Source organism: Microtus oregoni, unplaced genomic scaffold, assembly GCF_018167655.1.
Source record: "Microtus oregoni isolate MIOR12 unplaced genomic scaffold, Mior012 000006F_ref0000085, whole genome shotgun sequence".
Lineage (NCBI taxonomy): Eukaryota > Metazoa > Chordata > Mammalia > Rodentia > Cricetidae > Microtus > Microtus oregoni.
In genome coordinates, this window is record NW_024543065.1 from 60,517,049 (window position 1) to 60,541,849 (window position 24,801).

A 24,801-nucleotide genomic window follows, 5' to 3' on the forward strand; every position below is an offset into this window, starting at 1 on the left:
TGAAGATGGGCTCCTCCTGCTTCTGTCTTGCCAGTGCTGGGTTTATAGGTGTACACCACCACTGCAGCAAGGTAGAAACCTGTGTGTCTGTTTTGGAGAGAAGGTCTCACTCTGTAGACCAGGCTGGTCTTGAACTCACAGAGGTTCACCTGCCTCTGACTCCTGAGTGCTGGGATTAAAACTGTGCACCACCAGTGCCTGGCTAGAAAGGTTGTCTTTAAAAAAAAAATTGGAGAGCGAGAGAGAGGGAGGTGATGAAGACTGACTGAGAGAGAAGCAGGGGAAGTGAGGTGTGGGATAGGAGGGCCAGAGGACCCCTGAGCAGGGCTGAGACAGTCCAGGGCTGTGGAGAACGGGAGAGAGGACTGTGGGGAGAGGTGGGTAGTGGTCCCATCTGTGACACAGAGAGAAGAGACTGGAAAAAAGCCTAAAGCTTTGGCACATCGGCTGCCTAGCCTTTGCTCTGTGGCCTCAGCCCCACTTCCTGCTCCAAATGACTCACAGGGGAACTTGGGGTGCCATGGCCAACCCACTCTTGGTGTCTTCCTGCGATTCTGAGAGCAGCCCTTGACTTGCCTGGGGTGGAAGCCGTTCTTGCCCAATACCCACCCTTCTGTCAGTGCATCCTCTAACCCTGCAGATGAGAGTATGTCCTCCCGGAAGCTGGGGCTTCTGTCATTGTTCCCGATCCTAGGTCTAGCCCACAACCCCCAAAGCCCAGTCATGATCTGGTACTGTGGCACCCTCACTGAGACAGGGCATACGTACCAGAAGCTGACCCGTCTCGACATCCCAAACCCTCACGCTTTTATCATACGATGATGCGACGATCCTGGAAAAATCGAACACACATTACACCTTAACAAGAGCATCACTGGAGCCTGTGGTTCCTATGAGGGCTCTTTCCCCCTTTTATGATTTAGGAACAAGATTGATCTTTCTTTGCAAACTACACTGGGGACTTGAGCATTCCCCCTGAAAAATGGTACCTAATAGCACCAAAGACAGTCTGGCACCATTATCTTCCTTACCTTCCAGACACTCCACGATAGTCTTCTATATTTAGGGTTATTAAAAGAACATTTTAGGGGCTAGAGAGATGGCTCAGTTGGTAAGAGCACTGGCTGCTCTTCCAGAGGGCCTGGGTTCAGTTCCCAGCACCCACATGGTGGCTCACAACATCTGACTGGAGATCCAACATTCGCTTCTGACCTCCACAGGCACCACACACATGACACACCGTGGGCAACACACACATACCCTCAAACCATTAAAACAAAAAAAATATATGGATAGGTACAAAATTTCTCCTGTCATTTGCTATTTTCCTTTAAGGTCATCTTTCCAGCTCGTAAGGATCGCACAGATCCCCCTCTGCTCACGTATGTCTTTGTACAGGAAGATGCTATCCCAGACAGCTTGCTATGTTCTGAAATTCTCTCACACAGTCAGAGACATGCATGTAAATGTCCCGTTGGGTTTTGGATGGGAGGAGCTGCCTTCCAAGAGTGGAAGGCCTGGTGGCCAGCTGGTGGTGCAGCCGGGGGTCCGTCTTTACTCAGGGTTAATCCACAGATGGATTTATATTTTGGCGGCATTATTGGGAGGTGGTGAGAACTAGGGTGTGGGACAGGTTTACAGGAAGTGACCACTAGGGTCATGTTTTGGAAGGGCAGATCTTGTTCCTGGCTTAGTTCTGTGTCTCCGCTTCTGGCCTGCTGTGAAGTGAGGGCCTTTGCCACCCTGGGTCCTCCTGTTGTGACATCACGCTCTACCTCTGGTCAAATGGTGGTGTCTCCTGTAAAATCATGGGCTTGAACAAACCTTTCTTTCCCAAGGTTTTTTGTCTCAGGATTTGTCCCAGTGACAAAAATTCTGACTAGTATGCATACCTTTGTCTAATCTGTGGCATATGGCCAAGATTTTCCTCTTATAAAAGTCTCCAGGGGGCTAAAGAGATAGCTCAGAGGTTAAGAACACTGGTTGCTCTTCCAGAGGTCCTGAGTTCAATTCCCAGCAACCACATGGTGGCTCACAACCAAAGGTCTGGTGCCCTCTTCTGGTGTGCAGGCGTACATGCAGGCAGAACACTATACATTATAAATAAATCTAAAAACAAAACAAAAAAACTCCAAGTGGCTGGTGGTAGCACATGCCTTTAATCCCAGCATTCAGGGGGTAGAGGCAGGTGGACTCTGTGAGTTCGAGGCTAGCCTGGTCTACAGAGCAAGTTCCAGGACAGCCAAGACTACACAGAGAAACCCTGTCTCAGGAAAAGAAAAAGATCCCCATGAAGCCTGAATGTGCCACACTAACCTTTAAGATGCATTGTCTAAAGAATTGCGTATAGGTGTGTGTCTGTGTACAGGTGTGTGCACGTGAGTTCAGGTGGCCGCAGAAGCCAGAGGACCCTTGGAGCTGGAGTTCCAGCAGGTTAGGAGAGGCACCTGGCAGGTTCCGAGCCATCCCTCCAGCCCAGTGAATCCCTTTACAGTCGATTCTCCCGTCTGTTAAAGGCCCGTCTCCTACCTGTGTGAATGGATTTAAGGATTAACTAAAATAAACCCAGCCCGAAGTGTGTGCACTGCCTCCCAAGCCCTGAGCTGTCCCAGACGGCAGCGTGGGCATCCACCTGCACTTAAATACATGCAGGCAAAACATGCATACTCATAAAGTAAAAATAAATAAATCCAAGCCAAAAAAAAAAAACAAGGCTAATTTTATATCAACTTGTCACAAGCTAGAGTAATCTGAAAGGAGGAATCTCAACTGAGAAAACACCTTGATAAGTTTGGGTTGTAGGGCCCAGCCCATTGTAGATGGTTCCATGCCTGGGTGCTGTAAGAAAGCAGGCTGAACAAGCCATGAGGAGCAAGCCAGTAAGCAGCTCCCCCACCCCACCCCACTCCGCCCCGCCATGGCCTCTACATCAGCTCCTGCCTTGGGTTCCTGACCTGTTTGAGTTCCTGTCCCCACCTCCTTCAATGACAGGTTGCAATGTGTAAACCCGATAAACCCTCCCCTCCCCAACTTGCTTTTTGGTCATAGTGTCTCATCACAGCAATAGTGATTCTGACTAAGACAAGGGCCCAGGCTAGACCAAGGAGCTCTGGTGTAGCCGCCATGGGCTTCATGTGACCATAGAAAAGACCCTTTTGTGAGGGAAATTCAAGCAAAGTTTCATGGGCCATGCCTGTCATCCCAGCACCTGGAGGGGCTGAGGCAGGAGGACTGCTCCAAGTTTGAGGCAGGCTGGGTTACATAGTGAGTTTCAGGCTTGGCTGTTCTGTAGAGTGAGGAGACCCTGTCTCAAAGAAGCAGAAGAAGGGGTTGAGGAGGAGAAGGAGAATGAGAAGGGAAAAGAAGAGGACGAGGGGGATAGGGGAAGAAGGGGGAGGAACGTAAGGAGAAAAAGGAAGGAAAGAAAAGGAAGCCTGGGTACTTAACTACAGTAAGTATTCTATAACATTGCTACCTTGTTCCACCCACTTGTTGTTCAGAGACCACGGAAACACTGAGGCCCACACCTGGAAATGTGGTTGGTGTATTTGCTTAAACAAACAAACAGAAAGCTGTCACTGCTCTGCAGGTATTGGCCTGCCCGCTGACTCTCACTTTTCCCTACCAGTGTAAAAGAGACCGGATGTCACCTTCTGTTGTCAGCCGTGATACTGCATTCTAAAACAGGAGCTTTGGGGCGTGGCTGAAAGTCCCACATCACCGTTCCATCCTCAGAGTCCTCCAGTGAGTCGGGGGAGAGAGGAGAGACAGGGTCAAGGCTCAGGTGTGAAAGTCACGAACTTGGCTCAGCCGGAGTTCCTAGCTAGCCTGTAGCAAAACTCTGGAGCTTTCCCACATCCCAAGTGTGAGGGACACCCCATCACCCACAGTATCCTCAATAAATACCCCCCCCCCACATACACACAGTTCCACAGGCACTGATGGACCCTGGCTATGCTGGGAGTCGACTTGTGATCATTTTCTCATTTTGTACTAGCCAAAGAGGCTCTACATTGTCAGTATCCTCAAGAATTTTACATATAATTCCATGTCCTTTGACCCAGTAATTCTACTCCGAAGGTCCCTCCTAAGGAAATAATAACCAGATTTGTGATTAAAGACATGTAAGTATACGGGCCCGTGAGACGGCTCGGAGGGTAAAGGCACTTGCCACCAAGCCTGAGGACCTGTTCAGTCCATGGGACCCACGTGGTGAAAGGAGAGCACCCACTCCAGAAATTTGTGGTCCACCTTAACATACACATGCTTGACACACTCACACTTGTGCGCGCGCGCACACACACACACACACACACACACACACACACACACACACAGTGTAACTTTTTTAAAGTAAAGATTTGTGTAGGACTGGAGAGATGGCTCAGTGGTTTCAAGCACTCCTGCCCAGAGGACCCAGGTCAGTTCCCAGCCCCACTGTTATCTGTAACTCCAGTTCCAGGGCTTTGACTCCCTCTTCTGGCCTCTGCAGGCCCAGGCATACACATGGCGCGCATAAGTTCACACAAATAAAACCCTAAAGTCCCTTACACTAACAGTGACAGTGAAGAGCAGCAAAAAATAAGGTTCCAGGGCCAAAGTCCAGAGGATGCCGGACCAGTCTTCTCACGGGCAAGCTTGGGGACCGGCCTCTCCAGCAATAGCCTGCAGCAACGCCTGTGAAATGGTGTCTACCAGAAAGGTGTGTGCCAGAGCCCAGAACTTGAGAGCATGGGGGAAGGGAGACCAGTCCCACGGACATTGCGTAATTAGCGCCCCAATTCCGGGAAGGTAGTTTTCACAAGCTGGCTTATCGGTGACTTTTACAAACCAGGTGGCCCCAGGACTGCTATGAATGGCCCTCTGCACACACCCAGCCCCACCACGCCCGTGCCACAGGGTGCATGGTTGCATTCAGGCAATCCCGATAGGTCCTTTTCCAAACTCAGTGAAAGATAAGGGCCGCCCTGAGTTCCCCAAGTGGAACTCAGCGGAGCAGGGCATTTAGGCTGGTGTCCTGGGTTCGGGAAGAAGAGTTAGTACTAACTACCTGGGATCTAGTCTCCCTGACTGGTGTGTTTCTCTAGGGGAAAACAAAAACCCAAGGAATTCTAAGCTTCAAGGCCTTATGAGGTTGAGCTGATTAAGTATTCAATAGTGCCCCCATGTGGTCAAAAGCCGGAACAGAAGCCACGGACGGGGCTCCAACAGGCTCTCTTTCCACTAGGCTGTCGGAAAAGCCAAGCTTCCAAAGTCAGATAGTTTGAAGGGCAAATACTGATCAGGTTCTGGTTAATTTTCTAGGAAGTTTTAAATCTTGTTTTCTCTTCGTGATGGGGCCTTGTGCATGTTAGACAAATTCTCTACCTCTGAGCTATAGCCCCACGACACTAGGCAGGTTTTGAATGAGGGAGGGAGGAAAGGTAATTAACTCTCAGGAAAACCGGGAGGGGGTGGTGGTGACAAATTGATGGAGTCAAAATTTATTATATCATCGTCAGTATTTCTGGGTGGTCTCGGTTCTTTAAATGTACAGTGTGTGTGTGTGTGTGTGTGTGTGTGTGTGTAACAAAACACAAAAGTCAAGCAGTTACACACGGATGGAGAGACAAGAACCCTTCAGCCCAAACGTGCAGAAGCCCCACGAATCCCTCTGCTGGGTTAACAGATGAGGAAAACAGGAAATGTACACAGTGACAGTCCCCTGTCCCTTGCCTTGGGAACCCCTGCTGACTGCTGAGGGCTAGGAAAGGCTTTAAGGGACCCGGAGAAAGCTGCAGTCTTCCAAATGGTGACACCCTGGGCTCTGAGGACAAAGATGTCTGCAGCAGAGAGGGTGTGGGGAGCCCATGGGTGTGGGGGTGGGGGCCCCATGGGGTCGGAGGTGGGCAAGGCAAGCCCTGGCACTGTCCTGGCACACAGCTGGTGCTTTGAGCCTGGGGCCGTTCAGAAGATCTCAGGAGGTCCTAGAAACCACCCAGGGTCCCCAATACAGGGTGTGAGCTAATGTGGAATAGTCCTAAACCCTGATCTGATCGGCCTGGGCCTTAGCAAGCACAGATGACAAGATATCCCTCCGTGGGCATTAGTAGGATCAGGGGATCTAACCTGTCCAGTTACTCAACCCAGAAGCTGAACCAGCCTTGACAGCCTTTCACCCTGCCCTCTTCTCGACTCAAACCGGAAGACAGCAAACTCCAGAAGGGAGCACCTCCCCTACGGCTCCAGCCCCACAGTCCCCTTCAGCCAAGCTCGGGCACAAGCAGGAAGTCCTAGAAGCAGTCTAGAGGCTGCCCCTCTGTAGCCTTGCCTGAACATCACCTTTATCCCTTGGCCTGCTGCTGCTCGGCCAGGCATTCATTACCTCACGCTTGCCTCCCTCATCCATCCCTCTCAGGCAGGTCCCAGACCTGAAACCCCATCTGTCCTCTGTGAGCACCCAAGGTCTGGACATCACGGAAGCAGCAGGAATTCACAATGGCTTAAGCCCCATAGGAATTTTATATAGGACCTAAAATACCAAGGCACTGAAGAGATTGCTCCATGGTTAAAAACACCTTCTGTTCTTCCAGAGGACCTAAGGTCAATTCTCAACACCCACACTGGGCAGGTCACAAACACCTTTAGCTCTGATTCCAGAAAGCCCAGGGCCTTCTCTGGCCAGCGAGAATACATGCCTGCACTTGGCATGCACGCATACAGACACACATACACACAAATAAAAATGAAATGAAAACAGGGTAGACAACAACAGTTTAGCGTGACCGTAGGATACAAGATCAGCATACTGAAACTGAGCTTTCCGGATGCAAAGGAGACCCAGAGAAGTAACAGTCCACCCTAGGGTGGGATGCCACAGGTCTGTAATTCCCGTGTGTGGGAGGCAGGAGGACCATGAGTTCAAAGCCAGTCTGAGTTACATTAGCAAAACCCTGCCTCCAAAAAAAAAAATCAACTTGGGACTGGAGAGGTGGCTCAGCAGTTAAGAGCACTGGCTGCTCTTCCAGAGGACCCAAGTTCAATTCCCAGCACCCACATGGAGGCTCACAACTCCAGTTCCAGGAGAAAATATAATGCCCCCTCTGGCCCCCGTAGGTACTGCACACATGTGATAGGCAAAATACCCATGCATATACAAGAAATACATCTAAAATAAAACATAAATCAGTGACTCCCAAGCAGAGCCCAGAACAACCAGGACCCCTTCCCAAAGCTGGGGGCTGTCAGTCTTACAGTCTCCACCTCCTCCCCTACTGCGTCCAGAAGCCTCGGGCTGCCTGTCCCTGCATTAAGCTCTTTCTGAGGACTTGACACTGGGGTGGGCTCCTCTATCTTGCACCTAAGCCTTGGAAAACCTGGGGGCCTTAGTGAGGGGACTCAGTGCTGGAGAATTCTCCGGAGAGGCGCCTGAGCATATGAGAAATGTTCGCGGTGGGAAAGCCCGTCACCTGGCTACCTACCCACAGCTTCACCGAGCAGTCATAGGAGCTACTGAGGAGCCTTGTGTCATCCATACAGAAGTGGCAGGAGCTCACGGTGTGGTCGTGCCCGCTCAGAATTTTATACGGGATCTAAACACAAGGATGGATACAGGTAGTTCAGCAGTGTTGCAGGACTCAAGGAAGATATGCAAAAAAAACCCAACAGTGCTTCTAAACACGTGACCTGGAAAAAAATGTGTGGAAGCCTGGTGTGGGAGGGAGGTCCTTCTGTCTATGTGCTGCTTTTATTGGCTAATGAATAAAGAAGCTGCTTTGGGCCTGCTGATAGGGCAGAACTTAGGTAGGCAGGGAAGGCTAAGCTGAATGCTGGGAGAAAGAAGGGTGGAGAGAGAGAAGCCATGTAGCTCGCCACACACACACACACACACACACACACACACACACAAATAAACAAATAAATGGGGAGAACGATCTCAACTACCAAAACAGTCTTTGAAAAGGACAAAGACGCATGGATGGCAGACAGGGAAGCCCTGGGACTCGTTGGTCACCCAGCCTAGCCTAACTGGAGAGCTGGTGAGCCCCAGGTCCAGCTAGAAATCTTGTCTCAAAAAAACAAACAGAAAACACTGAGGTAGCGACTGCTAAGCAGCTTAGTGGGCAGAACTGATCCCATCCTGAGCCCAATCACCAGTACCCAGACGGTGGAAAGAGAGAACCCAGTCCCCCAAAAGTGTCCTTTGTCATTCATATGTGCACACCCCTCCTCCACATGCTAACAATAAATAAATAAATAACAACAAAAACATCCAAGGCGGATGAGGTGTGAAGAGTGATACTTGAGGTTGATCTCTGGCCTATATGCGCACGCGCGCACGCGCACACACACACACACACACACACACACATACACACACGAATGCACACGCACACAAACACATACATGTTATCATACACGGCACACGCACACACAAAGAGGAGAGAATAAACCTTTTAAGCACATTTTTTTTTTTTTTGCTGGGAAAACTGGTTACTTACACATAAGAAAACCGGTCGGATACATACCTCACACCACACATGGAAATAAGATTAAACTGGACCAAAGGCTTAAATGCCACATACTGAAACTCCGAGACTCTTGGAAGAGAGCCAAGGTGTAAATGTTCACACTCTTGCCTGAGGGGTGGCCTCTTAGATCTGACACCAAAAGTGCAAATGACAACAACAAAAATAGATGAGCTGACATCACCACAACAGAAAACATTTGTGCCTGTGTTCTCGGCACGGGAGCAACAACAGGGAGGTGGCAAGTCTTAAAACTCCACATCAGAAACGAGAGGACCTGAGACCCTATCTCAAAAAGATAGATGAATTCAATTCAATTCAATTCAATTAAGAACACTTGTGCTACAAAGGATCCCATCAAGAAATTAAATATTTGCTATGGAGCCTGAGTTTAAAATGCTAAAGGACTCAGAACTCGATGATTAAGAACAAACAAATTCTAATTGTATTATTTTCTTCTTTTTGTGTGTGTGTGTGTGTGTGTGTGTGTGTGTGGTGCACTAGTGTATATACAAATTCACCCATGTGGAGGTACACTGTGTATGTGTACGTGTGGAGACCCCAGCTGATAATCAGGAAATCTTCTACCCTATTTTTTTAAATATTTATTTATTTATTTATTATCTATATAGTGTTCTGTCTGTATGTATGCTTGCAGGCCAGGAAACGGCACCAGATCTCATTACAGATGGCTGTGAGCCACCATGTGGTTGCTGGGAATTGAACTCAGGACCTCTGGAAGAGCAGTCAGTGCTCTTACCCTCTGACCCATTGCTCCCGCCCCTTCTACCCTATTTTTTGAGGCAAGGTCTCTCAGTCAAAGATCTTCCGCCAAACACAAAGCTTACAGGAAGGGTTAGTGCGGCCAGCCAGCTTGATCTAGGTGTGCTGAGACCGAGATTGCAGTTGGGCTACCACCCTCTCTCAGGGTTCACATGTGTTCTAGAGCTCCAGACTCCTCCAGCCCTTGAACTACTGAGTCACCCCACAGCCCCAGTTTCCTTCCTTCCTTCCTTTCTTTTTGAATTGAGATATCTCATGTAGCCCAAGCTAGTGCTGGACTTGCTACACAGTCAATGATAACCTTAAATTCCCTTCTTCTATTTATTCCATTTATTTAGCATGTGTGAGGGAGCACCATGCAAGGGTACACATGCGGCCATCAGAGCACAAGTGACGGGCCTGATTCTCTCCTCCCATCATGTGGGGCTGGGGATTGAACTCAGGCCAACAGGCTCGGTAGCCTTAACCTGCTGCACCGTCCTGCACACGCAGCCTTCAACTTCCGACCTTCCCGCCTCGACCCCCTGAGTGCGGAGATTACTACCATGTACCACGTGCCTGTCATATGACACGCTGAGGATTGAACACAGCATCTTGAGCATGGCAGGCAGATAGACCAACAAGTGAGCTGAGGACCTGAATAGATGTTTCTCCAAAGACACCCCAGTGATTGGTGAGACTGTCAGCATCAGTAGTCAACCAGGAAATGCAAACACGAGCCCTAGAGTGATAGCATGTCATGTGCATTATGATTGCTTAATAAATGTCGGCAAGTTTGTGGACAAATTAGAGCCACACACATTGCTGTGGTAGGGATGTAAAAATGGGTAGCTGCTTCAGAAAACAGTTGAACAGTTCTTTAGAAAGTTACACATGGGGACCAGAGAGACATCTCAACCGTGAAGAAGGCTTCTTGTGCCAGGCACGGTGGCATAGGTCTTTAAACTCAGCACTAGAGAGGTAGTGGCAGGCAGATCTCTGTGATTTGGAGGCTAACCTGCTCTACACAGTGAGTTCCAGGACAGCCAGGGATGCACAGTGGGACCTGTTGTGTGGTATTTTGATTGTGTTCTGACAATAAAGGTTCCTTGGAGTCAGAGGGTGGAGCTAGCCACTAGCTGACCAAAATTAACCATAGAAGTCTTGAAAAACTGAGGCTAGAAGTAGTAAGGCAGGCTGAAAGGGGATACGGCTCTCTGTTTGGAGGAAGGAACGGAGTAGGTAGGGAAGGCTGGTGGCTTCTCTGCTCTCTGATCTTTCAGGCTCCTACCCAGTGTGGGGCTCGAACCAATGACTGTGAGATTGTCTCATGCTCTACCAACTGAGAAAGCTTGTAACTGTAATTCTTACTTAATAACTATTCTGTTATATACATAGCTTTATTATGTTAAAAAAAACCTTCCTTTTTAATTAGACAAAAAGGGGGGTGCTGTGGAATAATCCTTCTGTACACTGTGAATATGCATTACTCTCATTGGTTAATAAAAAGCTGACAGGCTAGTAGTCAGACAGAAAGTATAGGTGGGACAGTCAGACACAGAGGACTCTGGGAGAAGGAAGGACAGAATCAAGAGATGCCAGCCGGCCTGAGGGAGCAGGACATATAGAAAATGAGGTAACAAGCCATGAGCTACATGGTAAAGCATAGATAAGAAACACGAGTTAATTTAAGTGTAAGAGTTAGCCAGTATTAAGCCTGAGCTATTGGCCAAGCATTTAAACATAATATTAAGCCTCTGTGTGTTAATTTGGAAGCCATTCCTGGGACAGGAAAACTCCACCTACAGAAACCGTCTTGAGAAAACCAAAACAAAGAGTGTTTCTTGCTCTTGCAGAGGACCCAAATTCAGTTCCCAGCACCTGCATCAAGTGGTTCACAACTAGACTTTCAGGTTTTGACAGGTATGTAGTCACATGGCATGCATTCATACAGACACACATGTAGACATAGAGACAAATCTTTTTTTTTTAAGTTAAACATGTGGGGGCTGGAGAAATGGCTCATTGTTAACAGCACTGGCTGCTCTTGCAGAGGACCCAGGTTCAATTCCCAGCACCCACATGAAAACTCACAACTGTCTATAACTATCTATAACTCCCATTCTAGAGTCTATAATTGTCTATAACACCCTTTTCTGGCGTCTGCAGGCACTGCCACATATGGGGCACACATATATATGCAGGTAAACACTCATACACATAACATAAATTTTTATAACAATGTTCCAAAGCTGTGACAGTTATACATACAATGTGAAAATGTTTTAAAAAAAAGATATTTTTTTCAATGTATGCCTTGCTCAGTGGGACTGTATGATTCAAAAATTATAACAATAAAGATGAAAAGCAAAGATAGGGGGAGTAAGATGAAAGCAGCCCACCCCTTACCCTGTTCCTCTCATAGCTAAGAATCATGGGGTACCCATGTGCCGGGATTCAGGGTGCTGAGTTGACGGAGCACAAACAAATGGAGGGAAGGAGACAAAAGGCTTTGTTCTCTGCTTCCAGGAAGGTGGGGATGGATGAAGTCACCAGAGTTGCAGGGGCCTCTGGGATGTGAAGGGGTGGGAATGTAGGGTGAGACACTGGCTATCAGAAGCCTCCAGGAGTCCCCAGGTTTCACTACCAGAGGGAGCAAGTGGCATGTGGCATCGGTAGCCTCACGTACACCCTCAGGGGTGCTGCACCTCTGCCCTCCACATAGGCCTGCAGTGGGAGGGTGCAGAGTGGACCCAGGGGCACTCAGGTGGTGGGAAGGTCATCTGGGTCCTCTGACCTTGGCGGGTGGTTCTGACCTTGGCGAGGGGCTGGTGGTTGCCCCAGAACCTCCTCACCACCTTGTGGTACTTCACATGTGGCCCAAGTTCCTTGTCCACGGCCAGGGGGTCGCGAGAGGCCAGCATATAGTCCCGACGGATATTCGGGAGTGACAGCTTGAAGCGACCGAAGGCTCTCATCAGAGTGGCCCATGGCAACCTGCTGGGTCGCACACTGGCAGGGATGGACACGCTGTCCCTGTCCTCGCTTGAACCCCTCCTGCCCTCACTGGAACCCCGCCTGTTCTCGTTAGAGCCCCTCCTGCTATCGACCGAAACCCTCCTATCGACTGAAACCCTCCTGCTATCCACTGAACCCCTCCTGTCCTCGCCAAAACTCCACTTCTTGGACCCCGTGTATCCCCTCCATGGAGAACTCCTCCTGGCCTCGCCAGAATCCTTCTGGGCCTCTCCAGGACCCTTCTGGGCCTCGTCAGGGTCTTTTTTCAACTCAATAGATTTCTTCCTGTCTCTAGAACCCTTTCTAGTTTCTGCTGAATCCTTCCAGTTATCTGCAGAACCTTTCCTGGCATCCCCCGAGGTTTTCCGGGGGGCTGGTGGTGAGGCCATCTTGGAGCCGGTCACAGGCACAGCGGGGAACGGTGGCACCGCGTGCTCACACTCGCGCTGAGCCCTTCGGATTCACATGCTGCATCAGGTTCTGCCATTTACCTGCCCCGTTCCTGACTCAGGCAGGACTGCTCCTTTCCAGGCTAGCCTGAGCTACATAGCAAGACCCAATCTCGATAGAGAGAAAGGAGGGAAAGCCAGGAGGAAAGTGGGGGCGAGGGGCAGGAATAGAAGATGCCTCCCAATGCAGAGTACCCCTAAAAAATGATCTCTGGTCACATGAGGAAGGAGACTGAAGGTCAAAACCAGAGACCTTACCCTTGAGCCCTCCTGGAGCCTGGCTTCCAGTCGCAGGTCAATCTCTGTCCTTCGCCTGTGTAGGAACCCACAACACACCCACTTTGTGTCTGGTAGTGACTAGCAAATGGTCCATAAGCTATGATAGAATGACCTGCATGGAACAGGACACAGCTTCTGGGGACAGGGTTACACCATTGGGGTATTTACAAGGGAAAGATTCATTACAATTCCAATGACAACTACAGGCAGAGAGAGAGAGAGAGAGAGAGAGAGAGAGAAAGAGAGAGAGAGAGAGAATTCTCATGTGGTTAAACAAAGCATGGATTTTCTCGCTTCTTTTGAAGTTGTTCTGTTTGATTGTGTAAAGTCCTCTGAACTTTGGTCCCCCCCCCCCCCCCCCCCCCCCCGGCTCCACATACACACACAAGGTGCTGGGATGAAATCAGAGCCTGGTTCAGGGAAGTTCTACCACCCGCGCCTCCCCAGAAGGACCAGGCTGTGCATACTGGCCTGCTCCATCTGCCCACTGGGCTCCAGGCACTGCCCACCGGAGGGGCCCACGCCAAGGATGGCGAGCTCCTCCTCCACCCCTCCTCTTCCGAGACCCAGCTGCCCTCAGTGGACTCAGTCATTTTCACACCGAAACCAGAGGAAAAGCCTTCACGCTCCTCTCCTTTTTAGGACCTCCAGAAAATCCCAAGAGAAATCAAGAAGCACATAGAAAAAAGCCGCTTTAATTAAACTGTTCAGTCTTCTCGCCCCATAACAGGGACTGAAGTTAAAAATAGGAATCAATTTCTGCAACCTTTCAGGACAGCCTGTGAAATGTCAAGGTTTAAAAACTTATTTTACAGCAAGATTTACATATAAATACATTCTGTACAATGTGTGAGCTGGGAAATTAAGGGACTTCAGCATGGAGGCGATTCCAGGCTGAGGCGGGCCAGGGCAGGACTCCATTACTGCCTCCTTAGCGGGAGATTCTTCAGTCTGCAGAAGGAAACAGGAGAGACAGAGGGGATGAGACACCACTGTGCCACACCCCAACCCTTAATACAGGCTTAGACTAGAGCCCAGGCTAGCCCCACGTGCACAGAAATCCTCCTGACTCAGCTCCCAAGTGCTGCGATTCCAAGTATGAATCACCAAGGCTGGCTTTAATCCGTAGTTTATTTGTTCAGATTTATTATAATTTTTATATTATGTGTCTGTGTGTGTGCATGCGTGCGTGTGTGCGTGTTTTGTGTGTGTGTGTGTGCGTGGACGTGAGTGCAGGTACTCAGAGTCCGGAGGAGGGCATCAGCTCCCCTAGAATTGGAGTTACAGGCAGCAATGAGCTGCTTGCTCTGGGTTCTGGGAACAAGACTAGGATCCTCTGTAAGAGCAGAGCTGATGAGCTGCCTCTCTAGCTCTTCAGTCCTCAACTTCAAAATACAAGAAAGTAGGTGCTGTGCATGGTGGTGCACACCTATAGTCCCAGTACTCAGGGGCCAAGAAGATCAAAAGTTAGAGGTCAAAATGGGTTACATAGCAAGACCTTCTCCCAAAAAGAAAGAAAAGGAAGATGATCTCAAAGGAAGTCCATGGCCCCTTGACTCAACACAGAGTAGGGCTTCACTCTAGAGAGAAAACCAAGAACAGAACAGGCAACGCTCTATTTTTCATTTACATAAAGGAACACTACAGAGTCAAGGACCAACCAGCTACCGTTGCCTAGATAACACAGAAGCATCTCCTAAACCAGTCACTGAGAGCTTATATAACATAATCCCATTAGGACTTGAGGAGCTAGCACAGTGTACAGCACTAAGGTACATAAAATCCTGGATCTAATCCTCAGCACTGTAAATACAACAAGGGGAAAAGCTCATACAACTAAATTGCACATGGTTCCTTTAAATAAAATTAAATTTTAGTAGGAGCTGGGCATGCTGTGCCCACTGATAATCCTAGCACTCAGAGGACTGATGGAGGAGGCTGATCCAGGCCAGTCTGGGCTAAATAATGAGATACTATCTCTTTTGTTTGATTGGTTTTTGAGACAGGGTTTCTCTGTGTAGCCTTGGCTGTCCTGGAACTCACTCTGTAGATGACCAGGCTGGCTTCAAACTCAGAGATCCGCCTACCTTTGCCTTCTGAATGCTGGGATTAATGGCGTGCTCCACCACAGCCTGGCTGAGATACTATTTTGGAAAAGGACCAAAGAAGAAGGTGGGCAAGATGGTTCCAAAGGTGAGAGCACCTGCCCCAAGCCTCATGACCTGAGCTTGATCTCTGGAACCCACAAGTAAGTTCCACTGTTGGCTGGTGGAACAGTGAGGGTCTTGGGTCATTGGAGGACTCTCTTTTGCCCTTAAAGCAGACAGTGGGACTCTAGCCTCTTCCTTTTCACTCTGCTCCACATTCCCACTCCAGTTTGCTGTCTCATCTCAGGTCCAAATCAACAGGGACATCTGAGCATCAGCTGGACCCTCCAAAACTGAGAGCCCAGGCTTCTTTTCTCACTACAAGTTGTTGCCTTGGGTATTTGTTACAGTGATTGAAAAGAAAGCACAGGGGTGTCTAGAGCAATCCGAAGGCCGAAGACCAACAGCACACACCACATCCCTGCCCCTCAGGCTCTGTCCCTTGTGTTTGTCTCCTTGGTTTTGTTTTTCTGTGGTTTTTTTTTTTTTTTTTTTTTTTTTGAGAAAAGATCTCCTGTAGCCTAGGTTGACCCCAAACTTGCTATGCAGGTCAGGATGACTTTGAACTCCTGATCCTCTTGCCTTCCCCTCTCAGGTGCTGGGAATACAGGCACCACCACACCCTTAGGTTTTACACAAGTTTTACATGTCAAGCAGCACACAGCCACCGGCCTGGGTGTTTGGGTTGTTCTGCCTGTGTGACCCCTTGTGCAGGGGTGAGTCTCCCGAAGCAGTGTCCTGCCCATGGCAGCCCTGCTCATCTGAAGATGTCAGAGCTCACATCTGCAAACCCAGCATTCTACAAGGAAAAGCAGAGTCACCATGGCTTTCAGGCCAACCTGGGCGACATAGAGAATTCCAGGCTGGCTGAGCTTAGAGAGTGAGATCTGTCTCAAACAAGGAGGGCAGGATGGGGTGTGAGTGGAGCTAACTAATGGGTGTGTAGTTAATTTGCATTGTTAACATGACTGGATTTGGCATTACCTAGGAGACGCATCCTTGGCCTTCTGTGAGGGTAATCCTAGAGTTATTTAACTGGGAAGATTCACCCTGGATGTAAGTGGCAACATCCCAAGGGCTGGGGTCCCAGACTGAAGAAAAAGGGATAGAGGAGGAAGCTGACTGAGTGCCAGCCTTCGCCTCTCTGCTACCAGATCCAGGCAGGTGTGATCAGCTGGTCATCCCACACGATGGACCACACCATCAGACTGTGAGCCCCCTCAATTTGCTCTCTGTCGCTTATTTTATCACAGCATAGAAAACAGACAGAGAATAGCTGCCAAGGGGGCTCCTGACCATGGGGTTCACAGGTCTTTAGAACTGGTTTGTGGGAGGAATGTGTTAGGAGCTGCAAGATAGGGAAACCCTAGAAGGCTGTAGTAGACCTTCATAGACCGTCTGGTGGGAGTGTGGAAGACCAGAATGCGGACAGGAAGGCAGGACTGCAGAGACTATGCATGAGCTTTCAAAGGGGAACAAGGCCTCTCTTGGGAACTGGGCTGGAGGACATTAGTGCTATAGTCTGGAAAAGGAGGCTGGGGTGGGCTGGAGAGATGGCTCTGAGGTTAGGAACACTGGCTTCTCTTGCAGAAGACCTGGGTCCAGGTCGAGGTGCCAGCATAGCAGCTAACCACTGTAAGTCTAGCTCCAAGGGATCCAACACCCACTCCTGGCCCCTGGGTGCACTGCATGCAGGGAAACGTTCATATACATAAATCAATCTTGAAATACATATATTAAACGTGCACAGCAATGTGTATATGATGTGTGTTTATAACTGCATGTATGACTGTGTATATGACTGTGCCCATGTGAGTATATGAGTGTGTTTATATGATTATGTGTGTGCATTTGCATGCATGTATATGATTGTGTGTGTATGATTGTTCATATGTATATAGTTATTTGTGATTGTGTGTATATGATTGCATGTATGTGTGTATGATTGTGTGTGTGCATGTGTGTTCATACAGAAGTCTTAAGAGTTACCAGGAGACCAACAGAGGAGGGTAATGTGAGGCAGGAGCTTTTTCTGTTGGCCTGAATTTTCTTCTCTCTCTGTTTCTACTTCACTCCCACGTTGAGGTTTTGAGACACAGTATCACACCATGTGGCCCATATTGTCCTCAAACTTGAGATCCTCCTAACTCAGCTTCCCAAAAGATGGGGTGACAGGTGAGGGCCACCACCCCTAAGCCAAAGCCTCTGAGAGCTACCGTCTCAGCAGCTCCTGGGGGCACAGGTCCGCCATCGACCCCTCATCACTCCCGCTGTCACTGCGGTCGCTCTCGGAACTGCTGCTTTTCTCCGACTTCTTATTCCTTTGCTTACTTTTGTGCTTGTGCTTCTTGTGTTTCTTTTTCTAGGAAAAAAGAAAATATAAACGCGGATTAAGACATGAGAGAAACAAACAGGGGCTTCCCTGGATGACTCAGGGAAATAAAGAAGCTGAGCGAGCAGGGGCCGGGGAGTGGCTCAGACGGCAAAGTTCTTGTTGACCAAGCTCGGGCACGTACTGTCCCAGCAGTGGCTGGTTCCAGGTTCAGTGAGAGACCCTATCTCAAATAGGTGGAGGGGGCTGGGCAAGGTGGCATGTACCTTTAATCCCAGCACTTGGGAGACAAAGGCAGGTAGAGCTCTGTGAGTTCAAGGCCAGCCTGGTCTACACAGTGAATTATAGAATAGCCAGGGCTACATTAAAAAAACCCAGTCTAAAAAAAAAAAACAAAAAATCCACTTCCAGCACACACACAAAAGGTGTAGAATGATTGTGATGCTTGATGCTGACCTCCGGCCTCCAATGCACATTTGAACTCACAAAGTTTCAAACACGCACGCTAACCTAGGAGCATGGGGTAAGCTGCCAGTGGGGTTGGGGTTATTGTTTAGTGTAGAACATTTGCCTAGAACCCACCAGTAAGGGGCTGGCAGCATAGCTCAACAGTTAAAGGCTTAGAATTCCCCTGAGAGGGGCTGGGAACTGGGCTCAAAGGTAGAACTCTGTCATATAAAATGGTCTGGGCTGAAAAGAAAGAGAAAAACAACAACCATACCAGGCATGTAAAAAATTAAAATTCTCCTTTGGAGACAGTCAGACACTAACAGCTGTGACACGTTACACTGTGCACATGCTGGTCTCCCCAACACGTCCACAAAGGACACAGCAGAGCAGAATCACACAGATGCAGGCGGGATCCTTGTGGCTCCACCTCCATCCTTCTAACACCTGACTAGTTGACTGGACGAGCACTGGGCAAGGCAGAGAGAGAAGGAAGTGGTCACTGAAGAGCAGGGGTAAGAACACATGGGTTTGGTTTCCAACACTGCGTGAATTTTCACTCCGTGTGGCGCAGCTTCTCACTGACTGTACTCTGGACTGGGCCGCACAGGTACCCGCCATGCACCAACCAGACTGTAGGTTATGAGCCATAAAGAGCACATAGATGACAAGACAGGGGATGTGACAGCGGACTCCATTGCCCTTCCTTCTTCTCAAGTTTCCTTCCCTTCAAATGACCACTAAGGACCAAGAGCTCAGTCCTTAGTAACAATGAGGTGGCTGGGAGCAGTGTTATTATTTAATGTCTAGTATAAAGTACCTCCAATCCTTTCTTAACTTTCTTTATTTTTACGTATATGGGTCTTCTGCCTGTATATATGTTGGTACACCACATGCATGTCGTGACAGCAGAGGCCAGAGGAGGGCATCAGATCCCCTGGAACTGGAGCTATAGTTGTGAGCCATCCTGAGGGTGCCAGAACACAAACTTTGGTCCTCTGCACAGGCAGCTGGTATGCTTACCACTGGGCATCTCTACCTACCTACATATCTATCTCTCTATATCCATCCATCCATCCATCCATCCATCCACTTTTTAGTCTTTAGTATTTATAATTTTCTGTTCTAAAACAAAAAAACAAGGTTTCTGAAAAAATAAAGAGTTAGCCCTGGATGTGAACAAGTCTGTCAAGGCACCGAGGGACCCATGTCCCTCCTGAGCCAGGAGCTGCTCTGGGCAGCTCAGGACACTTCCACACGTCTCTGCGCTCTCGAGGGAAAGGCACTCACCTTCTCTTTCTTTCGTCTGTGCTCTTTCTTGGTCTTGTGTTTTTCTTTGCTCTTCTTAGGTTTCTCTTTCTGAGGTGTCTCAAGTTTCTGACGAGTATCTGGGGGTGTAATGAACACGTGAGCAGCAGGGAGAACGTGAAGATTACCATTAAAAGGCTCTGCAGTTTTCTATCCACACTGTCAGTCAGATATTTCAAAATTTTACCTCCCCAGGGTTTTTTTTTTGAAAATCCTATCCCCGAAGTTACCCATGGACCAAGTTATTATTCACTGTATAATGGATGGCGAGGGCATTCTGGGAAATGTGCCTCAACAAGCCACAGAGCACTCCAGCCAGCAAGTACTAACATCAACCTGGACCAAAGATCCGTGGACCAAAGCCAAGAGAAACACGCCTGCTGGCATTCTTTGAAAGTTGGGGTTGACAGTCGCGCCAGTATCTAGGTGGGAATACCACAGGAAGCTTTGTGGTGGGCAGTGGAATCATGGGCCACTTATCTAAGTGGGCCACGCTATCCTACTTGCTAGCCTGGCCTTCAGAGCCACGGCAGAAACCCGTCTGAACATTTTCACAGGGATGTTAGCATGTGACCCCTGCACAGAAGCTGCTGAAGACGCTGGGGAGGAGGGCTGGTCTTGTCTACAGCCGAATGAACAGGCTGATTTTATTTGCTCTGTTAGCCAAAGTCCAACAGAACCGGAAATACTCTTCTGTCCACAGTGTCCCATCCATCATCCTTTCTGGATTTGTTTGTTTGTTTGTTTTTGAGACAAGGTCTCACTTGTAGCCCTGGCTGTCTTGGTACTTGCTCTGTAGACCAGGCTGGCCTTGGACTCATAGAGATCCACCTGCCTCTGCCTCCCGAGTGCTGGAAGTAAAGGTGTGTGCATCACCACAACTGACTCTTCCTTTCCAAAAGTGATTTTTTTTATTTTTAAGGCAGGGGCTAACTAGCCTCCAACTTGTGATCCTCCTGCCTCAGTGTCCCGAGTGCTTGGGTTATAGCACCATATCAGCCCTGTAAAATGACAACACTTAAGATGCTTCCAACATCTCAAGGCTGAGAAGAAAAGGCATGTTGAGCTTTGATACTTAAAGAAACAACCATGGCTCGGACACTTGGTGTGGAGTCAGAGGGACGGGTGGGGGGACATTATTGGCGCTGGAGGGGTGGCACATGGGGCCTGGACTCACTGGGACAGAAGACGGGAGGCAGCCGCGGTCCGAACTCTTCTTGCTCATCCATCTGTACCTTCTGGATGGGGAAGGGCACTGCGGGCACACGGGGCTCTGGCTCAGCAGCTGAGGAAGAGCAGTGTATTAGTTTCATCCCTGCCAGCACTAATGCATTTGAGTCTTGGCGCCTTTGCTACCGGACACTGCACTTTGTTTGCTCTGCTGAAGCAGCCAGTGTGGAGCACACAGTGATGGACAGCGGAGGCCACCTCTGCCTGTGGACACTGGAGCTGGGAGGTCAGCATACTAGGCCACACAGAACCAAGAGTGTGGCAGGTTGTCCACAGGAAGCCACTGTAGCTAGGGACATGAACTCCAGATCTTTTTTTTTTTATTCGAGGCAATCTTACGTAGCCCTAGGCTAAGCTGGGAAAACAACAATGTCAAACACAACTATCTTGAAAGCATACATCAGCGATGTGAACTGATTTTAAAAAGAGCCAGTGCCCAAGACTTCACTCATGCAAATTGAAATATAATGATGAGAGGGATGGAGATGGAGGGATGCTGGAGAGAAGGCTCAGTCCCCAAAATGATTGCCACCCAAGCATGAGCCCAGAACCCACATAAAAAGTCTGGTGCGATGGCATACATTTGTAATTTCAGAGCTAGGATCTTGGGGCTTGATAGCCAGTGAGCCCCAGGTACCCATAAGACCTAATCTCAAAAAGCAAAGTAGTTGTTTATGGAGGCATGACACCCAAAAAGCAAGGCTCAGGAAGCACACTTACGACTGATCTCTGGCCCCAGTGTGGATGCACGCACACCTGTATACATTAACACACGCATACATATGCACACAGATGCAAATGCACATAGTATCTGTGTGTGCACACGCGTGTGTATTATGAGGTATCACTGATTACTAACTGTCAATTGTCCTAGTTTCAGGCTGCAAAGCCAAATGTGGTGTAAACCTGTAGTCCTAGGACCTGGAGGCGGAGAAAGGAGATCAGAGGTCCCAGTCTGGACTCAGAAGGTTTAAGGCCAGACGGGGCTTCCTGCCAGCCTGTCTCACCACACACAAACAAGACTGCACCTCAACCTCTCAGTGCCCCAGTCAGGGAGGTGACCGTACCATGCGTTACACGGGTCTCCCCAGCAGCAGCCTCCTGGGAACTTTTAAAGCTGGCCACCTCTGTGTGCTCTTGATTGTCTTCACTGTCATCTGGCTCCTCCTCTGAGGATGAAGACTGTTCATCAGAAGAACTGGCAAAGATGGCCTTGAATATATCCATGGAAGGGCGGCTATGTTCCCCTTCCATCTGCGTATCCACACCTTTGTCTACAGTCTGCATTAACAGAAAAATAAGAGTCAGGAATAAAGGAACTCAATGCCTTGAAATACACAGGCACACACGAACACACAGTTAAGATCGGCCTTAGGGGGATGGACAGATGGCTCAGCAGTTAAGAGCACTCGCTCTTCTAGAGAACCTGTTTGGATTTCCAGCACCGACATGAAATCACGTCCGCCTGTCACTCCATCCAGGGATCAGACGTCCTCTTCTGGCCTCGGCAGGTCCTGCACGCACATGATGCACAGGTGTGCATGCAGGCAAAACACTCATACACATTTTTAAAAATGGTTTAGGGTATCCACTACCACCACCTAACCGAGCATGTCGCATTTCCCTCTCTCTCTGTGGGGCTTGTCTAGAATACGCTCAGGAAGCATAAGCGACTGAGGCCCTTTCTGCAGACTGGCCATTAACAGACCTATGGAGGACCCAGACAGATGAAGCTGAGATAATGCCTCTGTGTGGTCTTAAGACTCCATCCAGGCCTTTGGTGTCCAATATTAAATTAATCAAGAAACCAGCTGAAGTGGTACGTCCTGCAGTCCCAGCACTGGGGAGACAGAGGCAGGGGGATTGCACTTCAAAGCCAGCCTGAGCTACAGAGTGCAATTCTGTCTCAGAAAAGCAAATAAAAGCCGTGTGGAAAATGTTTAAGAGAAATCTGGAGACTCCTCTCTTTCCACACAGCAAGAAGGAAGCCAGGACATGGGTTAAAATGGCCACACACCTCCTTGGCAATTGCTGAGGGATGAGCACTGAGGCCGACAGAAGGAAGAGGCGGTGACTTTGTATGAGCCTGATTCCGTAAGCAAGGAGCAGAGGAGTGAAGGAGACAGTAGGCTCTCACATAGCTAGCTTGTCATGAGGATAACACAAGTCTGCCTTTTCCCTAACTGCGTAGGGGGCCCAGCCCAGAGTGGGTTTTGCCAGTCCCTAGTTTAGGGCCTGGACTGTGTAAGAGCAGAGGGTGCAGAGCACAGAGCAGAGGGCGCAGAGCACGGAGCAGCGGGCAAGCCAGGATGCTTATTCTCTCTGCTCCTGATGGCAGGATGATGCCTGTGACTCACAGCTTGAGTCCCTACCCTCAACAGTGTTCTGTGACCTGGAAGTGACACCAAATAAACCCTTTCCTCCTCTCTGCTGCCTTCTGTCAGGGATTTGTCACAGCAACAGAAATGAGATCCCAGTGGGCTATGACCAACTGAGGAGACCTGAGCGGGACCAGAGTGGACTATGGACGACAGAGGAGACCTGGCAGGGCTGTGGACAACCGAGGAAACTGCAGCGTGAGAAAGATACTAAAAGGACAAACGTGCTGTCTTTACCGGACTTTAGTTTTTCTTTTTTTGAGACAGGGTCTTTCTATGTATCCCTGGATGACCTGGAACTCTCTGTGTAGATCAGACTGGCCTCAAACTCACGAAGATCTGCTTGCCTCTGCCTACTGAGTGCTGGGATTAAAGGTGTGCGAAACCACACCTGGCTTCATATTTCTTTAAGTAGTTGTTATAACTATGCTCCAAGAACAAGGTCAAATAAATGAAAAGATTTCATTTAAAGTCTTAGCAAAAAAATAAAGGAAAAATGGATATTTGTTGCGGGAGGTCCTTCCACTCCTCCAGCCTATAGCGGCTGAAATACCAGCCCATTGGGGCGTGGTCTCTCTCCCTTTAAAAAAAGCGGCTACTTCCCTTCTCGCTCTCTTCGCTTCCTGCTCCGATTCCGGCGACTAGACTCCTTCCTGATTGCGCAGAGGGCTGTTGTCTGGGACGGTGATCTGTAAGATTTTTCCCCTTTAAATAAATACCACCCTATTAATCATAATTCCAAACTGGTGTGGCATTGTTTGCGACTTACGCCTTCAGATATTTTAGAGGTAGAAAATATAAGAATCTAAAAAATTTAATCCGTTGCAGAGCTGACTGCAGAGGCATGTGCTTACGGTCTCATCTACTGAGAGCATGGGGCTGGAGAACTGGGGGAGCCCAGGCGCTACAAGCCATCTGGGCAACACAGCAAAACCCTACAGCCAATAACTGAAACAAACAAAACTCATTATCTGTATTCAAGTAGAATGGAGACACCACCGGAAAGTCTACGGAGTTGAAAACAGTTCAACAAAAATGCACCGCTTTGAATCAAGGAGAGAAAAAAGAGAGATTACAAAAATAAACAGAAACTTGTAGGATAATATCCAAAGACCTTAATGATCCTGTCATTAGAATCCCAGGACAGACTGCCCTGGTTTGACTGTGAAGCACCCCTGTAGGTGTTCAGTGCTGGGTCCCCACCTGTGATGGTTTGAAAGAAAACGGGCCCCAAAGGGAGTGGCACTATTAGGGGAAGTGTGTGACTGTGGAGGTGGGCTTTGAGGGCTCATATGTGCTCAAGCCACACCCAGTGAGGCAGACCACTTTCTGTTGTCTGCGGCTCAAGATGTAGAACTCTCAGTTCCTTCTCCAGCACCACGTCTGCCTGAACGCTGCCATGTCCCACCATGAAGATAACAGACTGAACCTCTGAACTGCAAGTCCCATGATTAAATGTTTTCCTTTGTAAGAGTTGCCATGGCCATAGTGCCAACACTAACTAAGACAGAGAGTGAACACAGGCCAGGTGTGGTGGTCCACATTTTAGAATTCCAGCACTTGGGAGGTGGAGGTAGGAGGTTTAGAAATTCAGGGAGGTTGAAGCTAGCCTATGCTACATGGGACTGTCTTCAAAAGCAAGAATGAATATGAAAAAAGGTATAGAAACTATACATATGATATTTGGACAACTAACTCAAAAAAATCAATTAATTATGTTAACATAAATATTTAAAATATAAGATTATCAAAAGCATTTTAACTAACACCTAAGGGCATGCTATTTATAAGAAATCCACTTTAAATATAATGATATTGATGGGTTAAAGGTGAAAAGATTGAGCTGGGCGTGGTAATCACACGTCTGTCATCCCAGCATTTGGAAGTTGGAGCAGGAAGCTGAAGAGTTCAGAGCTGGGCTATCTATACAGTAAGAGCTTGTCT

At 48.7% G+C, this 24,801-nt stretch overlaps 2 protein-coding genes across 2 annotated transcripts in view; both read right to left on the reverse strand.

Annotated features, from left to right (window-relative positions):
* Positions 1-12,676, reverse strand: part of Wdr88 (WD repeat domain 88) — a 35,913-nt gene extending 23,237 nt beyond the window's left edge. Inside the window, exons 1-5 of the mRNA XM_041654626.1 lie at positions 12,558-12,676; positions 12,086-12,482; positions 7,461-7,571; positions 3,651-3,739; positions 769-832 (exon numbers count right to left, since the gene is read on the reverse strand). Coding sequence (XP_041510560.1) covers positions 769-832; positions 3,651-3,739; positions 7,461-7,571; positions 12,086-12,482; positions 12,558-12,676 — 780 coding nt within the window. The remainder of the gene's footprint in view (positions 1-768; positions 833-3,650; positions 3,740-7,460; positions 7,572-12,085; positions 12,483-12,557) is intronic.
* A 1,033-nt stretch (positions 12,677-13,709) lies between these two features.
* The window catches only part of Gpatch1 (G-patch domain containing 1), a 43,725-nt gene continuing 32,633 nt past the window's right edge, over positions 13,710-24,801 (reverse strand). The window contains exons 16-20 of the mRNA XM_041655059.1: positions 21,547-21,760; positions 20,427-20,534; positions 19,232-19,329; positions 17,379-17,524; positions 13,710-13,966 (exon numbers count right to left, since the gene is read on the reverse strand). Coding sequence (XP_041510993.1) covers positions 13,936-13,966; positions 17,379-17,524; positions 19,232-19,329; positions 20,427-20,534; positions 21,547-21,760 — 597 coding nt within the window. The 3' untranslated portion in view covers positions 13,710-13,935. The remainder of the gene's footprint in view (positions 13,967-17,378; positions 17,525-19,231; positions 19,330-20,426; positions 20,535-21,546; positions 21,761-24,801) is intronic.